The 16,712-nt window shown below is 38.5% G+C and overlaps 1 protein-coding gene across 2 annotated transcripts in view; it reads left to right on the top strand.

Annotated features, from left to right (window-relative positions):
* The window catches only part of lepr (leptin receptor), a 105,026-nt gene extending 89,748 nt beyond the window's left edge, over positions 1-15,278 (top strand). For both annotated transcript variants that reach the window (XM_067990382.1, XM_067990381.1), the window contains 4 exons: positions 1,139-1,240; positions 7,071-7,176; positions 9,407-9,482; positions 11,105-15,278. In XM_067990382.1, the coding sequence (XP_067846483.1) occupies positions 1,139-1,240; positions 7,071-7,176; positions 9,407-9,482; positions 11,105-11,959 (1,139 nt within the window). In that variant the 3' untranslated portion in view covers positions 11,960-15,278. The remainder of the gene's footprint in view (positions 1-1,138; positions 1,241-7,070; positions 7,177-9,406; positions 9,483-11,104) is intronic.
* Positions 15,279-16,712: the final 1,434 nt, after the last annotated feature.

Below are 16,712 nucleotides of genomic sequence, written 5' to 3'. Positions count from 1 at the left end.
TTATTCTGTTTGCTGTTTGTGGGAGTTTGCTGTATGGAGTTTGGCTGCCATATTTGCCATTGTTATTACACTTCAAAGAAAAGTAATTAATTGGCTGTGAAGAGCTTTAGGACATTCTGAGGATGTGAAAGGTGCTATATGAATACAAGTCTGTCTTTCTTATATTATATTCTTGACTGGTTGTGCTCCCTGGGATGACAGTCTATTGTCCCAGCATATTCGACACAGCATCCTATCATCTGCATCTGTAACTTTCTGTATAACCCTCAATCCTATTCCCAACCCAACACTGATTCAGCTCTTTTTTCCTAACTACTTTAGCTGGGTGTCTATTTGACATGTCCATGACTCTAAGGGAAGAAAATTCTTCTAATTTTAATTTGCGCTTGAGGCTTGTTAATTATACGTTTGCATCCTTTAGTTCTGTGATTTTAGTTTAGGTTACATAAGACATAAGAAATAGGAGCAGGACTAGGCCGTACAGCCCCTCAGGCCTGCTCCGCCATTCAATAAGATCATGGCTGATCTTCGACCTCAACTCCACTTTCCCGCTTGATTCCCATATCCTTTAAATATCTTTGTTGTCAGCATTTTACAATCTGGTCACAATGGAAAGGTTTCATTCTGTGATTATCTTTTAATAATGTAGAGACCTTTGTTTCACAGAATCAACGTTGTCACTCCTTACTGAACTCTCCAATGCATCAATGTGTTTTTAGTGGTAGAGTGTGTGATTACATAATTGCAGGAGGATAGTTTCAGGGAAACACTTCTTTTTTTCCCCATGATGCATTGGTGCCAGTCACAATTAGGACCTTTTGATTGTCCCTATCCCGATTGTTGGCTGGGAAACTTCTCCCTCTTATTACTATTTTTCATAGATGGTATTGAACAAGATGAAGGTCTCCATGACCAGAGCACAGAGGATAGTTATGTTTAACTTCTCAGAGGTTACCTTAAAACACTTAAACATTTTGTAATTTTTGCAACAGTAAAATTTGTAGCTTTTAAATCAAATGTATCACATTAGGAAGAAATATTTAATTGTATATATGTCATAAAAATTAAGTGTTGTGATACCTATATGTCACTGAAACTATACTGCTTCAAGTTTAACATTGCTCTCTTGTTTTTACAGACCACTTTTCTCCATCTATTCAGTATCAACTGACAGTATATCCAATTTTCACTGATGGGGAAGGACAGCCAAGCAGTTTTTATATGAAGAGTAACAATAGAGGTATTATTTAAAAAGACTCCTGCTTTCTAATGCAGAATGGAAAATCGATAACAATGTTTAATTGGTAACAGATACTCACAGGGGAGGGGAAGATGATAGTGTAAGACATGAGTACTCAAATACTCAAGTACTCAAATACATTGTGCTACAGAAAGATTGGATAGGAATTTACACTTGTGATTTCTTTGATGTTTGCCATGTGTCAAACAGAAGTCAATAGGGCAGATGAGGGACATATCCTCAAGTTTTAGCTAATGCTGTTGTTGAGCTATTTGATAGGACAAGCACAATATAGACACAAGAGGGCCTGGCTTTCAATTCCCCTCCCACTCCCCATCATTCTCTTCTGTCCTTTTCACTCTCGCAATCTCCATTCAGTCTGTGCCGCCATAGAAACATAACTGTTAAACCATATAACCTAATCTTCATTTCTATTACAACACTTGGTACATATCCCGTATCACAAATTATATCCTGAGGAAGATATGCTTTCTTTTGGATGCTCTCATTCCAGATACATTCTCTGTTAACGTGATACTTTGGCCTTTCAGCCGCTCACCTGCTTCTTTTGTTACCTCATTCACTTAAGGTCTCCTGTCCTTATTGAATCCTGGCAATTTTAGCTACAGGTTGCAATTACCTGTATAAGACCTCCACTGCAAGCACTGTTCTCACATTGTGTTAAAGTAACTTAAGTACACTCAGAAGTTGTGTGTTTAACATAAGAAATATGAACAGGGGTAGGCCGTATGGCCCCTCGATCCTGCTCCGCCATTCAATAAGATCATGGCTGACTTTCGACCTCCACTCCACTTTCCCGCCCGATCCCCATATCCCTTGATTCCCTTAGAATCCAAAAATCTATCGATCTCAGCCCTGAATATACTCAACGACTGAGCATCCACAGCCCTCTGGGGTAGAGAATTCCAAAGATTCACAACGCTCTGAGTAAAGAAATTTCTCCTCATCTCATGAATGGCCAACCCCTTATCCTGAGACTATGCCCCTTAGTTCCAGACTCTACAGCTAGGGGAAACAGTCTCTCCGCATCAACCCTGTCAAGCCTTCTCAGAATCATATGTTTCAATGAGATCACCTCTCATTCTTCTAAACTCCAAAGAGCATAGGCCTATTTTGCTCAATCTCTCCTCGTAGGACAACCTTCTCATCCCAGGAATCAATCAAGTGAACCACCGTTGCTCCCCCTTTAAGGCAAGTATATCCTTCCCTAGGTAAGGAAACCGAAACTGTACACTACTCCAGGTGTGTTCTCACTAAAGCCACGTACAATTGCAGCAAGACTTCCTTACTCTTGTACTCCAATCCTCTTGCAATAAAGGCCAACATACCATTTTCCTTCCTTATTGCTTGCTGTACTTGCATGTTAACTTCCTGTGTTTGGTGTACATGGACACCCAAATCCCTCTGAACACCAACATTTAGTAGTTTCTCACCATGTAAAAAAATTCTGTTTTTTTATTCTTCATACCAAAGTGAATAACCTCACATTTCCCCACATTATACTCCATCTGCCACCTTCTTGCCCAATCACTTAACCTGTCTATATCCCTTTGCAGACTCTTTGTGTCCTCCTCACAGCTTACTTTCCCACCTAGCTTTGTACTGTCAGCAAACCTGGATACATTACACTTGGTCTCTTCATCTATGTCATTAACATAGATTGTAAATAGCTGAGGCCCAAGCACTGATCCTTGCAGCACCCCACACTAGTAACAGCCTGCTAACCGGAAAATGACCCGTTTATTCCTACTCTCTGATTTCTGTCCGTTAACCAATCCTCTATCCATGCTAATATATTACCCCCAACCCCATGAGCCCTTAACTTGTGTAACAACCTTTCGTGTGGCACCTTATCGAGTGCCTTTTGAAAATCCAAATGTACTACAGCCACTGGTACCCCATTATCTACCCTGCTAGTTACATCCTCAGAAAACTCTAATAGATTTGTCAAACATGATTTGCCTTTCACCATGTTGACTCTGCCTGATTTTCTAAGTGCCCTGTTACCACATCCTTATTAAGTGTTCTTAATAATGGATTCCAGCATTTTCCCGACGACTGATGTCAGGCTAACTGGCCTGTAGTTCCCTATTTTCTCTCTCCCTACTTTCTTGAAGAGCAGGGTTACATTTGCTACCTTCCAATCCACTGGGACCGTTCATGAATCTAGGGAATTTTGGAAGATCACAACCAATGCACCCACTATCTCTGCAGCTGCCTCATTTAGAACCCTAGGATGTAGGCCATCAGGTCCAGGGGATTTGTCGGCTTTTAGACCATTAATTTTTCCAGTACTTTTTCTTTACTCATATTAATTACTTTAAGTTCCTCACTCTCATTAGACCCTTGGTTCTCCACTATTTCTGGTATGATTTTTGTGTCTTCTACTGTGAAGACAGATGCAAAATATTTGTTTAATGTCTCTGCCATTTCCTTATTTCCCATTATAATTTCTCCTGTCTCAGCCTCCAAGGGACCCACGTTTACTTTCGCTAATCTCTTCCTTTTTACATACTTGTAGAAGCTCTTACAATCTGTTTTTATATTTCTTGCTAGTTTACTCATATTCTGTTTTCTCCCTCTTTATCAAATTTTTGGTCACCCTTTGCTGGTTTTTAAAACTCTCCCAATCCTTAGGCTTACTACTCTTCTTGGCAACCTTATGAGCCTCTTCTTTTAATCTTATACTATCCTTAAATTCATTAGTTAGCCATGGATAGATCACTTTTCTCGTGGAGTTTTTATTTCTCAATGGAATATATATTCGTTGAGAATTATGAATTATTTCTTTAAATGTTCGCCATTGCATATTTACCGTCATATCTTTTAATCTAATTTCCCAATCAACCGTAGCCAACATGCCCCTCATACCAATGTAATTGGCTTTGTTTAAGTTTAAGACTCTAGTTTTGGACTTAAGTTCATCACTCTTGAATTCAATGTGAAATTCTATCATATGATCACTTTTCCCCAGAGGTTCCCTTACTATGAGATTACTAATTAACCTTGTCTCATCACACAAGACAAGATCTAAAATAGCCTGTTCCCTGGTTGGTTCCATGATGTATTTTTCTGTGTCTCGAATGCATTCCATGAGCTCGTCCTCCAAACTAAATGAGGTATTAGTCATATCCTGGCTTCAGGCACTCATGATTGCTTTAATGTTAGCAGAACTCAATTATTGCACAAATATACTGGAAACAGGGCAGAGGTTTAAATGCTTGTGCTGAGGAATCTGATAAGGCAACATCATCTTTAACAATTGAAAATTAAGATAATGCATAAAAGAACAGGTGCTGGAATATTCCAGTAATCAGATGCCTGTCAATATTGTGATTTAGTACAAGAAACCTGGCTTATTCAGAATCATCTAACAAAATATCATTCATTAGCAATCCACAAGTAGGAAACAACATAAATTTTTAATTTGAGGCTGCTGCAGTGTTGCTGAGGGATAGCTTCTTAACTTCCAAAGCCATAGGGTGGGAACGGACACAAGCAGAATTCTGTTCCTCATTCAGCTGACCATCTGATTGTTTCAATTACATATTTTCACTTGAATTGTTGAACTGTCATTTCAGACTCAACCGGAGACAGCTAGAGAAAAATAGTTGGGGGTTTCCATTGCTGGGAGATAAATCAGGGGGAAAAGTCATGTCTGCACATTCTCTGGCACCACCTGGCAGCTGGCTACAGGGGCATTGGGAATTTATTGTCTTCATCCAGGGATTATCAGACACCTGGCTTGCTTGAACCGTCCCCCAATAACCGGGCCAAATTTGAGCTTAATAACAGGTTGGAGAGGGATCAAAATTGCAAGTGGAATGGAATAGCTGACTTGTCTACCCGTTCCAATTTTCAGACAGACCTTTACTTAGAGGGCCATTGCTCGCAGCAGAAACAGGCGGGGGCCTGGATAATTTACACGGTCTCCGACGCTCATTTTCTCACCTACCCATCATGAGGCGGTTCAAATAGCTACAGCTCTGACTTTTTGCTATCTGCCTCTTATCTCTTTTGGGTGTTAAAAAAAAATCTTTTATTGATTTAATTCTCAAATCTCCTTTTCCCAATAGTTGGTTGACCTAGATGATACACATAACTGCAAAGGGTTCATCTTTTAGATGTCAATCACCTTAAATGGACACCTGTCAAGGACCTATAATGAACTAATTTTAGTTGTGAAACAAAAATCAGACATGATAGCCGGCTGGAGACCTGATACGCTCAAGTCCGCGTCACTTGGATTAGAGAGAGCGAAGGTTGGAAGGGGCGGAGTGCTGAGAGATACAAGGAAATGGTAGTAGATGGCCACGTCTGTGATCTAGACCATGGACGTAGAGAGGCCAGTGAGATGGCAAGATTGAAGGGGTGGCCGTGAATTTAGGTAGGACAGGGAGAGGTTTAGGCTGGACAGGAGGGGAGTGTAATCAAAGGAGAGTGGGCAAGCTGGGTTGAAATGGAGCACACTGACGCAGTAGGAAGTCACATTTTTCCATTTCCCACCTCAGATGTCCTGATTGCCAATTTAGGAAAGAACATCCATTTATATAGTGCCTTTCATGTCCTCAGAATGTTCCAAAATGCTCCACAGCCATTAAATTACTTCTGAAGCATCATCAACAATGCCTGGCCTTGGAATTGCTTATTGCTGACACAGGATGCCTGTGTTAACACCAATATCCTTCATCTTAATGAATACAAAAATTCACCAAAAATGTATCCCGGTTTCACTATGCTTTGCATTTATAGAATACAATAAATGTTTAGCAGTGAGCTGGGGGGATTTAAAGGTTTCCTTATATTAAGCCAAAGAAGAAAAAGTAAAGCTTGAGTACTTTACGCTGTTCATCTAAACCTTTTAATTTACAGCATTGAAATGTGCTAGTGTGTACTTTTATATAATATGTAAAAGTGTCAATGCACCCTGGGGCATATTTCTTGATGCTGTTTAGTAATATGCTTAAAGAAGTGATCAGGACGTAGAAGTATGCAATAGAGGAAGTGAGAGAAGGCAGAAGCCTGAAGATAATAGAATGAGACTAGATTGCCCATCACTGCATTATAACATTGTAACTATGGTGATATGACTCATCCTACGATATTCTATTCCTCCATGTGACAAATCCTATAATATTATACACCCTCATTACTCATAGAGTGGTATTGTACACTTTTTTACTGCGTGCTGCTGATTTTTAAAAATGTCTTATGCATACTGAAGTATATGTCTCCACAAGGTGTACTGCATTCAAATGACAATATGGATCCTTTCTAAAAAAAATTATCCTTCAGTTTTTCTCCTTTTCTCCTGAAGTCACTGACTTATGCTGGGACATGGTTCCACAGATCCCAGGAACCTTCTGGTACCTTGCCCAAGTAACCATTCTTCATTTGTGAGACCTACAGTAAGCGTGATCAGGCTTTTTGACTGTGAGAGACACCACAGCACAGCTTGATCCTGTCTTCATCCGAAATCCGTACACATGTTCAGCAAACAGGAGCAGGGACACCAGCTGATTTCCTCACCCCTCCTTAAATTATAGGTGTTAATGTCAATTGGAGCAGTCCCACTGCCATCTCAGCTGATCAGCTACCTCAGCATAGGCCAGAGATTGAAGCAGGGACCATTCTGGTCTGTAGAGGTCAACACTGCAGTTACCCACTAAACCATCAGAGGAAAATTCATGTTGATTTTATTTAGTAATCATCACCTGCCTTACTAATAACTCTGAGACACTAGTGGACTCTCATGTACTTTTCTGTACTACATTAAAGAATGACATCCCAAATTCTATTTCTCTTTTAGGAGAGGTGACGAGGGCTAACAAAGATGGAATGCAGAAAATTATTCTACCACTTGTATTTTTATCATCGGTTTTATTGATTGGAACCTTTTTAATATCTAAGCAAAGGTATGTTATAAAACTCTTAAAGATGGAAATGTTAAAAAAATCTTCAAATTCACTTAAAATAAACAGTCCTGTCAGGCTGAAATTGTTGCTTTTCTGATATTGATTTTAAAAATGATTCAAAGACTATCTGAGCCAACAAACTGCCACATTCCTTGATTCTTCAGATTGTAATCCTGAAATGGAATGCAGATATCACAAAGGAAAAATAGATTGAGATTGTTTAATGGTTTGCAGCAGCTGACATGGATTTTTTTTATAACTAACTCAAGAATAAATGAGATTTTATACAGAGATTGGGAGGTTTGTGATAGGAATCACTGCTCTGCCTTGATTTAGGATTTACATAAGAAGGATCGCAGTGGTTCAATGAGAAGGTCTACTCCCACCTTCTCAGGGCAACCAAGGACAGGCAATAAATGCGGGATCTTCCCAGTGTTGCCCACATCCCGAGAACAGATAATAAACATAACTGTTCTGGGCAAATAGTAGAAGATTACCATTCAAATATTTATTAACAGTTTGTAATTTCACTATAGCAGGAGTGTCACCGATTCAAATATACAGTAAGTGAATTAGGACAGTTTTTTCATTGTAAAGTGAATTTTACTTTATTTGGGTTCACTATATCCATTGCTTCATCTTTGGAACTAAACCATGATAATTATGGTAAAGAAAAAAAACCTACATTTCAGCAGATGGCATTGTATAGTAGATGCAATAGTTTTTACAAATCATTACAGAAAGCAAGATAATTTATTACCAGCCTTGTACAGAACATATAACAAGAACAAAATTGAAACATTGAAAACTGATATTGCAAAAACAGTTGTCACTTAGTTACACGCTGTGCTTCCTGTTCTAAAGGTCAATATTTTGGTTTTAATTTAATAATAACTGAGAAAAAAACAAAATAATCTTATTTGCAGAATTAGGAGGACTAGTATGTAATGACATATCATACAGTTTACTTACCCAGAGTACAACAATCAATAGCATCAATGAAACTTGTAATTCAAATAATTGTTCTACTTACTTATGATATTTGTAGTGAATGCAATAAAATCAGAGCAAAATAATAAATATACAGCCATAACACATTGTGTATGTCCTTCAGAATCCCATTGAATGCATTTAAACAGGTGAACAGTTTACTTTCTGTTGAAATGAAAGTTGTAATTAAAATAATTTGGCATTCCCTTAATAGAGGTCAGATTACATTTTATTCTCTTCATGTCATTCTCATCATTCCAGCTGTTTGTTTTCTGCTTACACTAATAACATTATTTAGCATTTATGACAGAGTGTCTGCTCTGATAGATTGTTATGTTCAGAAGTTTGATTTAAACAAGGTGATATCACATATATGGTAGTTCCGGCAGTGGATCATTTCCATTGAATCCTTTCCAGCAGAGTGGAGTTTTTCCAGAGGCCCATTTCTACAAGATCATTTCTTGTATTTACAATCTCCATGCGTCATCACTTACGGGTGTCAGATCCGTGTCTTCGTCCTAATTGTTGAAAGTTCTCATTTACAACATGGAGGCAGAGCACAATATGTTTGTCACCCAGTAATTTCGCTCTATTCTTTAAACGATCTCTATTATCATTACAGTGTTTTGTGCAGTAACACAAAGGTATTTCAGCTACCAAAGTAGTGGATCATGAGCTATCCAGTTTTCTGTCTCTTTTCTCAGTTTTTCTCTCTCTAGTTGTGGCTAACTACCAGGCCCTCTTTGTCCTTTGCATTTTCTGTTCCTTTGCTCTTGCTGCTGCATTTGTTCTTTGTATGGTCTCCAACTCTCATTTTCTCACCTACCAATCATGAGGTGGTTCAAAAACCTACAGCTTGGGCTTTTGCTAGATTTTATAAAGTACGCTTCTACAACTGTGAGGAGCAGCAATGTTAGTTATCTATACATTGCTGAAACATCTTGCTTTCATCATAATAGTTGAGGTGAATAACACATATGAAAGTGTCCAGTATTTTTTCAAAAGATTAACTAACAATTAGTATAGCACACATCACTGAAGGTCCATTGACTTGTACTACCCAACAAGAACATAAAATTACAGGTGTGCTTGCTCATTTATTGGACAAATCCAATCAGTTTTGGTTGTCATATTAAGTCAGACTCCAGTTCATTACTTCTGCTTAGGCTATTACATTAAAAGTTTTAAGGACTTATATCTGAGGTGTGATAAATTAATAGTTAACATTCTTTGCAATTAGAATAAGAAATCTTGTCTGGAAAGAGGTCCCTAATCCTAATAAGTGCACTTGGGCTCAAGGAATTGACTTCAAAAAGGTGGGTTTTTATTTTTTTATTTTATATTCCTTCAGTTTTTATGTAAACATAATAAATAATGAACACATGAGACTGATTAGAGATTAATGGTTACCTGAGAGTGATTAAATTGAGATTAATGGATTGAGAGTGATTATGTAGATATTAATAAGCATCTATTACACTGAGAATAATGGCTAACAGGGAATGATTATATAGAGAATAATGGGTTCCTGGGAGTGATTGTGCAGAGTTTAATGTGTTCCTGGGGTTGATTGCTATGCAGCAATTTAATTGATGACCTAAGACAGTTTAGATGTAGAATAACCAATACCTGGAATTGATTAAAAGACAGCATGCTAATCAAGGGAATTGGATTAAATAAACAGTGTAAACATTTTTTATTGTTGAATATAACCTCTTCTGTCATTAAAAATCTCTTAGTTTGAGACAACATTCTTGCAATCTTAAACAATTACATTCACAGTTTGTAATTTTCTTTTCAAATGATAAAGATCAATTGAAAACACAAATATTGTCCATCATTGGATGAGTGTTGGGTATTTGTCTTTGAAGATGGTCGCTAAGTGAATTGTAATTAAGTGTCAAATGATTCCTTTTGAATCACTTTATCAAAGTGAAAGAGGGAGTTGTTGGAGAAAGGAATATGCTTCCATATTGGACTGAGTGCTTAGCATATCCCTAGGTCAGCATTTCCCCCACATTGTCTCAACGGTTGATCTCAGAATACCACATAGTGGTTCCACTCCTTAATCTCTGGATCTTGAGCCTGTTAATGCTGGCAGGTTTTCAGTGCTCCAATCCAGTAGACTCTAACCACAGATCATTTACTTGAAACTCAAAAGGTTCACCAGAAAGAGGTAACTGCTCTGTCTCTTTTTCTTTAAGATTAGTTATACAGATTGAAAACTGTTGACCCATAAACTATATTAGTCTAAAGATTACTCTGTAGCATGCTGTTGATATAACAGCAACAAAGTTGCTTTTATGTTGATGGTATGGCACTGAGAGAGGGGCATTCAAGTGGAGATTCAAAACTACTCCCCCTTATGAGTGGTACCGTTTCTGGTTGTTTGTCAGCTTTTGGGTACACTGGGGAGCTAGTAGGAAGGAAGCCTGTGTTTTGCTTCCTCTGATGGCAGCTGCAAGGAGCTGCATAAAGTTAGACACCATCAGAGCATGCAGTTCGCCTCTTTTACAATGACAATGTGCTGTGAGAAGGAATTCTGCTCACTTTCCACCATGGTACATTATCAATGTAAAATCGTCAGTAAAAGTAATTTCTTAATGAGATATTCTTCCTTGCTGTACTAGAACCATATATTTTAGCTGCACTGTTCCGTTACAGAATAGCTTTGAAATTTATTTTGGTCTTTTTATCATTCTGATACAAATCAATGTATGAACAGTCATTGATGGTGGAAGATTAATAAAACATGGCACAATATCAGATATACTATCCCAACGGAACATAATTTATAAAAAATACCATTAATGGCTATTTGCCTCCTTCTTGTAGAACTGGAAATATTTACTGTGGACATTAACAACTACAATTGATGTATCGCTAGCTTTAATTTTTAAAGGATCCTAAAGCTATTACAAATTTTGTCTTATTGCAGTCTGGCACTATTGCGAACCTGTTTGGCAAACACCACCAAGGGGTGATGCCTGTTGGCCCACTCCTTGTGGAACCAGAAATATTTGCTGTGGCCATCATAGAAGAGATCACACAATTTAAAGAAGGCAAAGATGTAATTGCTATGGATTCAAAGTTACATCCAGACTCACCTAATGTTCACACTCTTTATGAAGGTGATGATTCACATGATAAAATGGAAGGTGACATGGAAACCACATATGCACAGAACACAAGGCAGTTAAACAATGAATATTCCAAGATTGTGATGGGTGTAGAAGTAGATCCCCTCTGCAAAAAGCAAAAGCGCATGAGCAGCTATTCAGATGAAGGCATGTATTCAAGCAATGAGACTGATACTTCAGGTAATGAGGCTAACAATCAATGGGAATTTGAAAACCAGACTCTCATGCAACTAACGCAAACTGATGAAACCAAGTCGCATTCTGTTAATTCTTCAGAGGGCTTCTCTGAACTTCAGGATCAAGAAGGCAAAGTCCTTTTTAATGGAAACGACCAAGAACTGGATTTTTGCTACTTAGGACAGACTTTCTTTGAGAACAACACAAACATTGACCCAACAGGACACAATGCCCAAGAGCTGCCATTTCTGGAAAATTATTTGTCTGTGGAGTTTCAGGATCCATCTGAAATTTATTCAATATCTTACCTGGATTCATTGCAGAAATTCAGCCTTAGTGGAAGTCATTCACCTCAAATGGCTGTCAGGTCATATATGCCTCAGTTTCATACAAAAAGTTATACATGCTCAAAAACAATCAATACAGAAGACCAAATATCATCCAACCATCTTAAAGATTTGCCTGCAATTGACTAAAATTTTTGCCTTTGTCTGCATTATGTTGTATGCTTTGTTTTGTATTCTCTCTTTAAATGCATTCCAAACCCAGAAGGTGTGTGTACCTGAAATACTGACCGTCCCATGTGTACTGAACACTTTATACTTGCATTCTTTTTTAAATTCAGAAACCTAGAAAGAGTGGTAAGACACAGTTCAGAAAACTCATTAAAAGTCAAAGGGAATTTGAAATAAATTGGAAAGTACTGGTGAGGTGGAGCCAAACTTCAATGTTTGTGGGGGGGAAGGGAAAACTACAGGAGTTTTGAAAGAATTAATGAAAATACAAGGTGTTGAAATTAGTCTTGATTTAAACATAGTGAGGATGCAGGAAGGAGAAAGAGCATTTTAGGATGACATATTTGAACTTGAGAGGAAAGTTCAGAAGAGGAATGGCAATAGTAGGATCAATAAAATAGAGACAAGTAAGACTGTGGGCTGAGAGAGATTGTAGTTTAGAGGTTACCATAGTAGGACTTCTCTAAGTCACCTTAATGGTTTGAACAGTGTTGAGTATGACCAAAATGAATGCAATAATACATTTGCCATTATTCCTTAAGTACATTACAACATATAGAAGTGTGTGTTTACATTATCAGACAGTAAAATAAATCCTGATATCACTTCTGCCTTAATCATGTGGTACACAAATGGAGGCTCACTGTCCATAGACAAGTACATTTTCATTTACAGAATAAATATTAAAAAATCAGTTCATGCTGTTTACATATGTTGAGTACTCTTCAATCTGTTTTCTTTTTACATACAGCAATTAATATTAAATTCACAGTACTTGCTACAATCACCTTAACACATTTGTTTCTTTTAACCTTTTTGTATAAGACTATGTAGCAGTAATTTATTTTTCTGTGTCTTGTTTCAAACTTGAATGTGATGCCCTAAGGGATTTTCCCAGTGTTAGGTACCAGTTTGTGTAGTGCTCAACCGTACAAATCAGAAGATACCAAATTTGGTACATGAACCATACTGAGTTAGCTGATCTCCATCAGGCCAGCAGTTGGGGCACTACAGTTAGCCTTGGTGTCTCTTGGCTAGAGAGGGAAAAATCAGCTCGGGTTCCTGCCCCGATTGCTATTCAGTAACTCCTGTTAGAAAGTGCATGTGCATAAATACCAGGGAGGACAGAATCAGACTTGGCTGTGATCCCTTCTTGAATTAAATCGCCTGTCCATACTTACAGTCTGGGCATACATGAAAATAGCTTTTAAATCAAGCTGCCAGCGGTCTGCTAGCAGCTGTGGAATTGAACCCCAACAATAGTTGTCGTCCTCAGGAGAGGAGAGAATTGGGGAAATGCATTCTTAGTAAAAAAAAAGTGTCAATTTTGGTAAACTGTAATTGGAGAACAGAAGGAAAGGAGAAAGGTTCTAGTCCTGTTGGTCCATGAATGCCTCATTTCTTATGCCTCATTTATACTGCTACAGGATGATTCTTCTGTCCATATTCACCCAGAGCAGTACACGCAGTTCTTGTTGGTGATTCTTCACATGAACGATGAGCTCATTTAAATGGTTTGCATGGTAAAATTACACAGCACTGGTGCAAGTCACCACCGTGACGCCTGACATAATGGTCGTGAATTTCTGTAGAGCTGCTCCCGCTCCACCAATATAACTTTGGAAGTGCGGCCGAAACTCCTTTTATGTAAATGGGGTTTCCTCCACACTTCTGGTGAAGTTACAGTGGCGGAGCGGGAGCAGTCGGAGGAAATTCCTGCCAATGACATCACATACCATGGGATTTTTATAACTTTTAAAATTTCCTTCAATTATTTTTCTTCCTTATTCATTGCATCAGTAAAACACTGTTGCAGGAGCTGGTGTTCTTGCTTAAAGTTACAAGCGCAATATGTTGAGATCAGTCCAGCATTTTTGCTGCAGTTGGTTTATCAGGAACTGTCAACAGACTACTGACCAAGAGTGTGGTCTGCTAGAGATCGGTAACACATTGGAAGGAGTCAACATTTATTAAATTGTCCTTTTTTGGAATTAGAATAAGCAACAATCTAAGTTCCTCATGAATAGGAAAGTACTGTTGCTGGGTTTGTGATTGTTAAAGTGATATCTGTTCTTTTCCTCTCCCCTCACTCAATTCAAACCACACCAGCATTATGTGGACAAAAAGACTAAAGTGATACAGAAAATATAGGAAATGAGCACTTTCCCATTTAAATATCCCTCGATTTTATAGTTTTAATTATGTGCCTTTTTGTAAAACAAAATGCATATTTACCATATAAAACAAATGTTTACGTAATAGCTATATATGTTTTTAGAAGCAGTAAGACTATAAATGAGGGAAAATTTATGTGGGAAAGTGTTATTTCCCGTTTTCTTTTCCCTTTAAGTGAGACAATTGCAGCAATGGTATAGCTCCACTGAAATAAAATGCTTTCAGGTACATTCTTTAGTAATGTAAAAGTGTCCCTTATATCATGGGCTGGAATGTATAACGTATTGCACATTTTTTTTAAACTTACAGTGTATAACAGGTTTGCTTTGTGCATGAAGTGCTATTTGTAATTTTTAACATTATTGTGTATATTTGTGTTTTATAACCTGTTTGATCTGTAAAAGCACATAGAGCAGAATTCCATTATCAATGTTAGCATTTTATTCATCCATATGATATTATGTGTCACTGGATGAATATTACAGGTGAGCTGTTTTCATCAAAAATGTTAATTTTTGTTTGGGGGAGGGAGATCAGTGCATTATTTTTTATCTTGCAGATGCCAGAATGAGTGACATTATGATCCATTGTAACATAATTCATGTGATAGTGTGTATTTGTGAACAAACCAAAAAAAAATTACCGTAGTCTGTTTTAATGAAGACCATTCCCTTTTAATCTCCACTTGGCTATGCTTCAGAACCCCTACTGATAGTTCAGAGTCAAAGTTTCATGAAGGAATGGTCATATACCCTGTGAATAGTTTAAAGAGTCAATAGTCCTTTTCCCTTCCATACTAATGAATTTTAATTTTCAATACAAAATTATATAAGATGGCAAGAATGCCATTGCGACCTCTGCTTGATTGTAAATGGGAAACATAGAATCAAAAATTGTGAAATAGTATCGTAGTGCTCCTGCTATGCCACCACCAGGATATTCTTTGTAACACCATTGGCCTGAGGCATGTGTCATACCAAAAAATAAATGGCACACTTTTTTGTCAGTTTTTTTTGATCATCTGGGTGTCTGACACACAGGGAAACCCATCACTGTATTTAGGAATCTCCATGTCAAGCAACTTTAAAAAAAAATCTATACCCACCTCTCGGGTGTCTGTTCTCTAAGTATAGAGTGCACACTCCATTCCCATTGGGACATATGCACTTTCCGAATCGAGAGTTTAGGTGCAGGTTGGCAGAACCAAAGAATAGGGATGCCCCAAGTGTGCAACAGGTATCAGGAGCTCCTCATAAATGGCATGGTGAGCAGCACAATTCACCATAACATGTGAGTACCTTGTCACTATTGTCCTAATCACAACATGGTACGCACCATCACCCTTTGAATGGTGGTGCAACCAGTTGGAGATACAGAGCTTTAGCAGCAGCTACATGACTCTCTGCAACCCAGTCACCTTGGCATTGAGCCCTGGATATATGAATACGTATTCTTCCACCCAGCCTCCAGGTAACCCCTAGCTGTTGTCCCTAGTCTCCGATTTTTCTCACGGCACCTGTTTTCATTGTAAGGGAAGAACCAACACAGAGCAGCTTTTGTTGTGCCACCAAATGCCTCTTACCAGACTAATCCATCACTAACTGCTTACTCTGGGTCCATGTGAAGGGATTTACCGAAGACACGTGTAGTGCTGTGAGGCTGACTCACCTTCCAAGGTAATCAGTGACAGGCTTTTATAGGCAGGAGCCTTCTCTTCAGGCAGCCACTTCCCTTTTTGGGCACAAGTTTACATAACAGCTTGGCCCTGGAGCTCAGGTAGGCTAGAGGAGACACTTATGTTGCAGGCCCAGGAGTCCTGAACCATAAAGGAGAACTGTTTCGGGCACATATCATGTAAGCTATCGTTGAAGAAAGGCAAAAAAGACCAAACTGCGCTTCACCCCATCCCAGCATGATCCCAGCGGATTGTGTCTAGGTGGAAGGTGGCATCCACCATGATCCCCAGGCACTGATTTGCATTAACAATTGAAACAGATGTCCTTGTATCTTCCAATCAAAACCTTGAAGATCCCCTCTTGGGCTGTGCAGAGACATAATACCTTACTTAGAGCACAACCTGAAAAATCACCTCATCACACAGTTACTATACTTCAGTAGTTTTTGTGTTTATAGGATCGCCCCATGTGTTTGGAGACCACAACTATGCTCTAACACTGAGAGTAAGCATGCCTCAAACAATTCTACTCAGCAGCCTCAGAAGGCCAGCTACACATAAGTTGGCGGTTCCTGTCACTATTCCTCTCTCCCCTTCCCCTTTTGCATAGAGTAGATTTTATAATTACACGTGAATGCAGTCTGCTGCAGTCATCCTGTGCAATGCAGAGTCCAATTCCTCCCATTGAACTGGTTCACCCAAACTCCATGCAGATAGGTCTTTATCACAGCCTGTTATCTCCAGACCTTGAGGATCTCTCATGGGAAAGACAATAAAAAGAGAAAACAAACCAGGCCAATTTAGGAAAAACTCTGGGCAATCCTCTACTGTCTACATCAATCAAGCATAAATCCAGGAGGCTGC

Source organism: Heptranchias perlo, chromosome 9 (assembly GCF_035084215.1).
Source record: "Heptranchias perlo isolate sHepPer1 chromosome 9, sHepPer1.hap1, whole genome shotgun sequence".
Classification (NCBI taxonomy): Eukaryota; Metazoa; Chordata; class Chondrichthyes; order Hexanchiformes; family Hexanchidae; genus Heptranchias; species Heptranchias perlo.
This window is presented reverse-complemented; position numbering and strand designations above follow the sequence as displayed.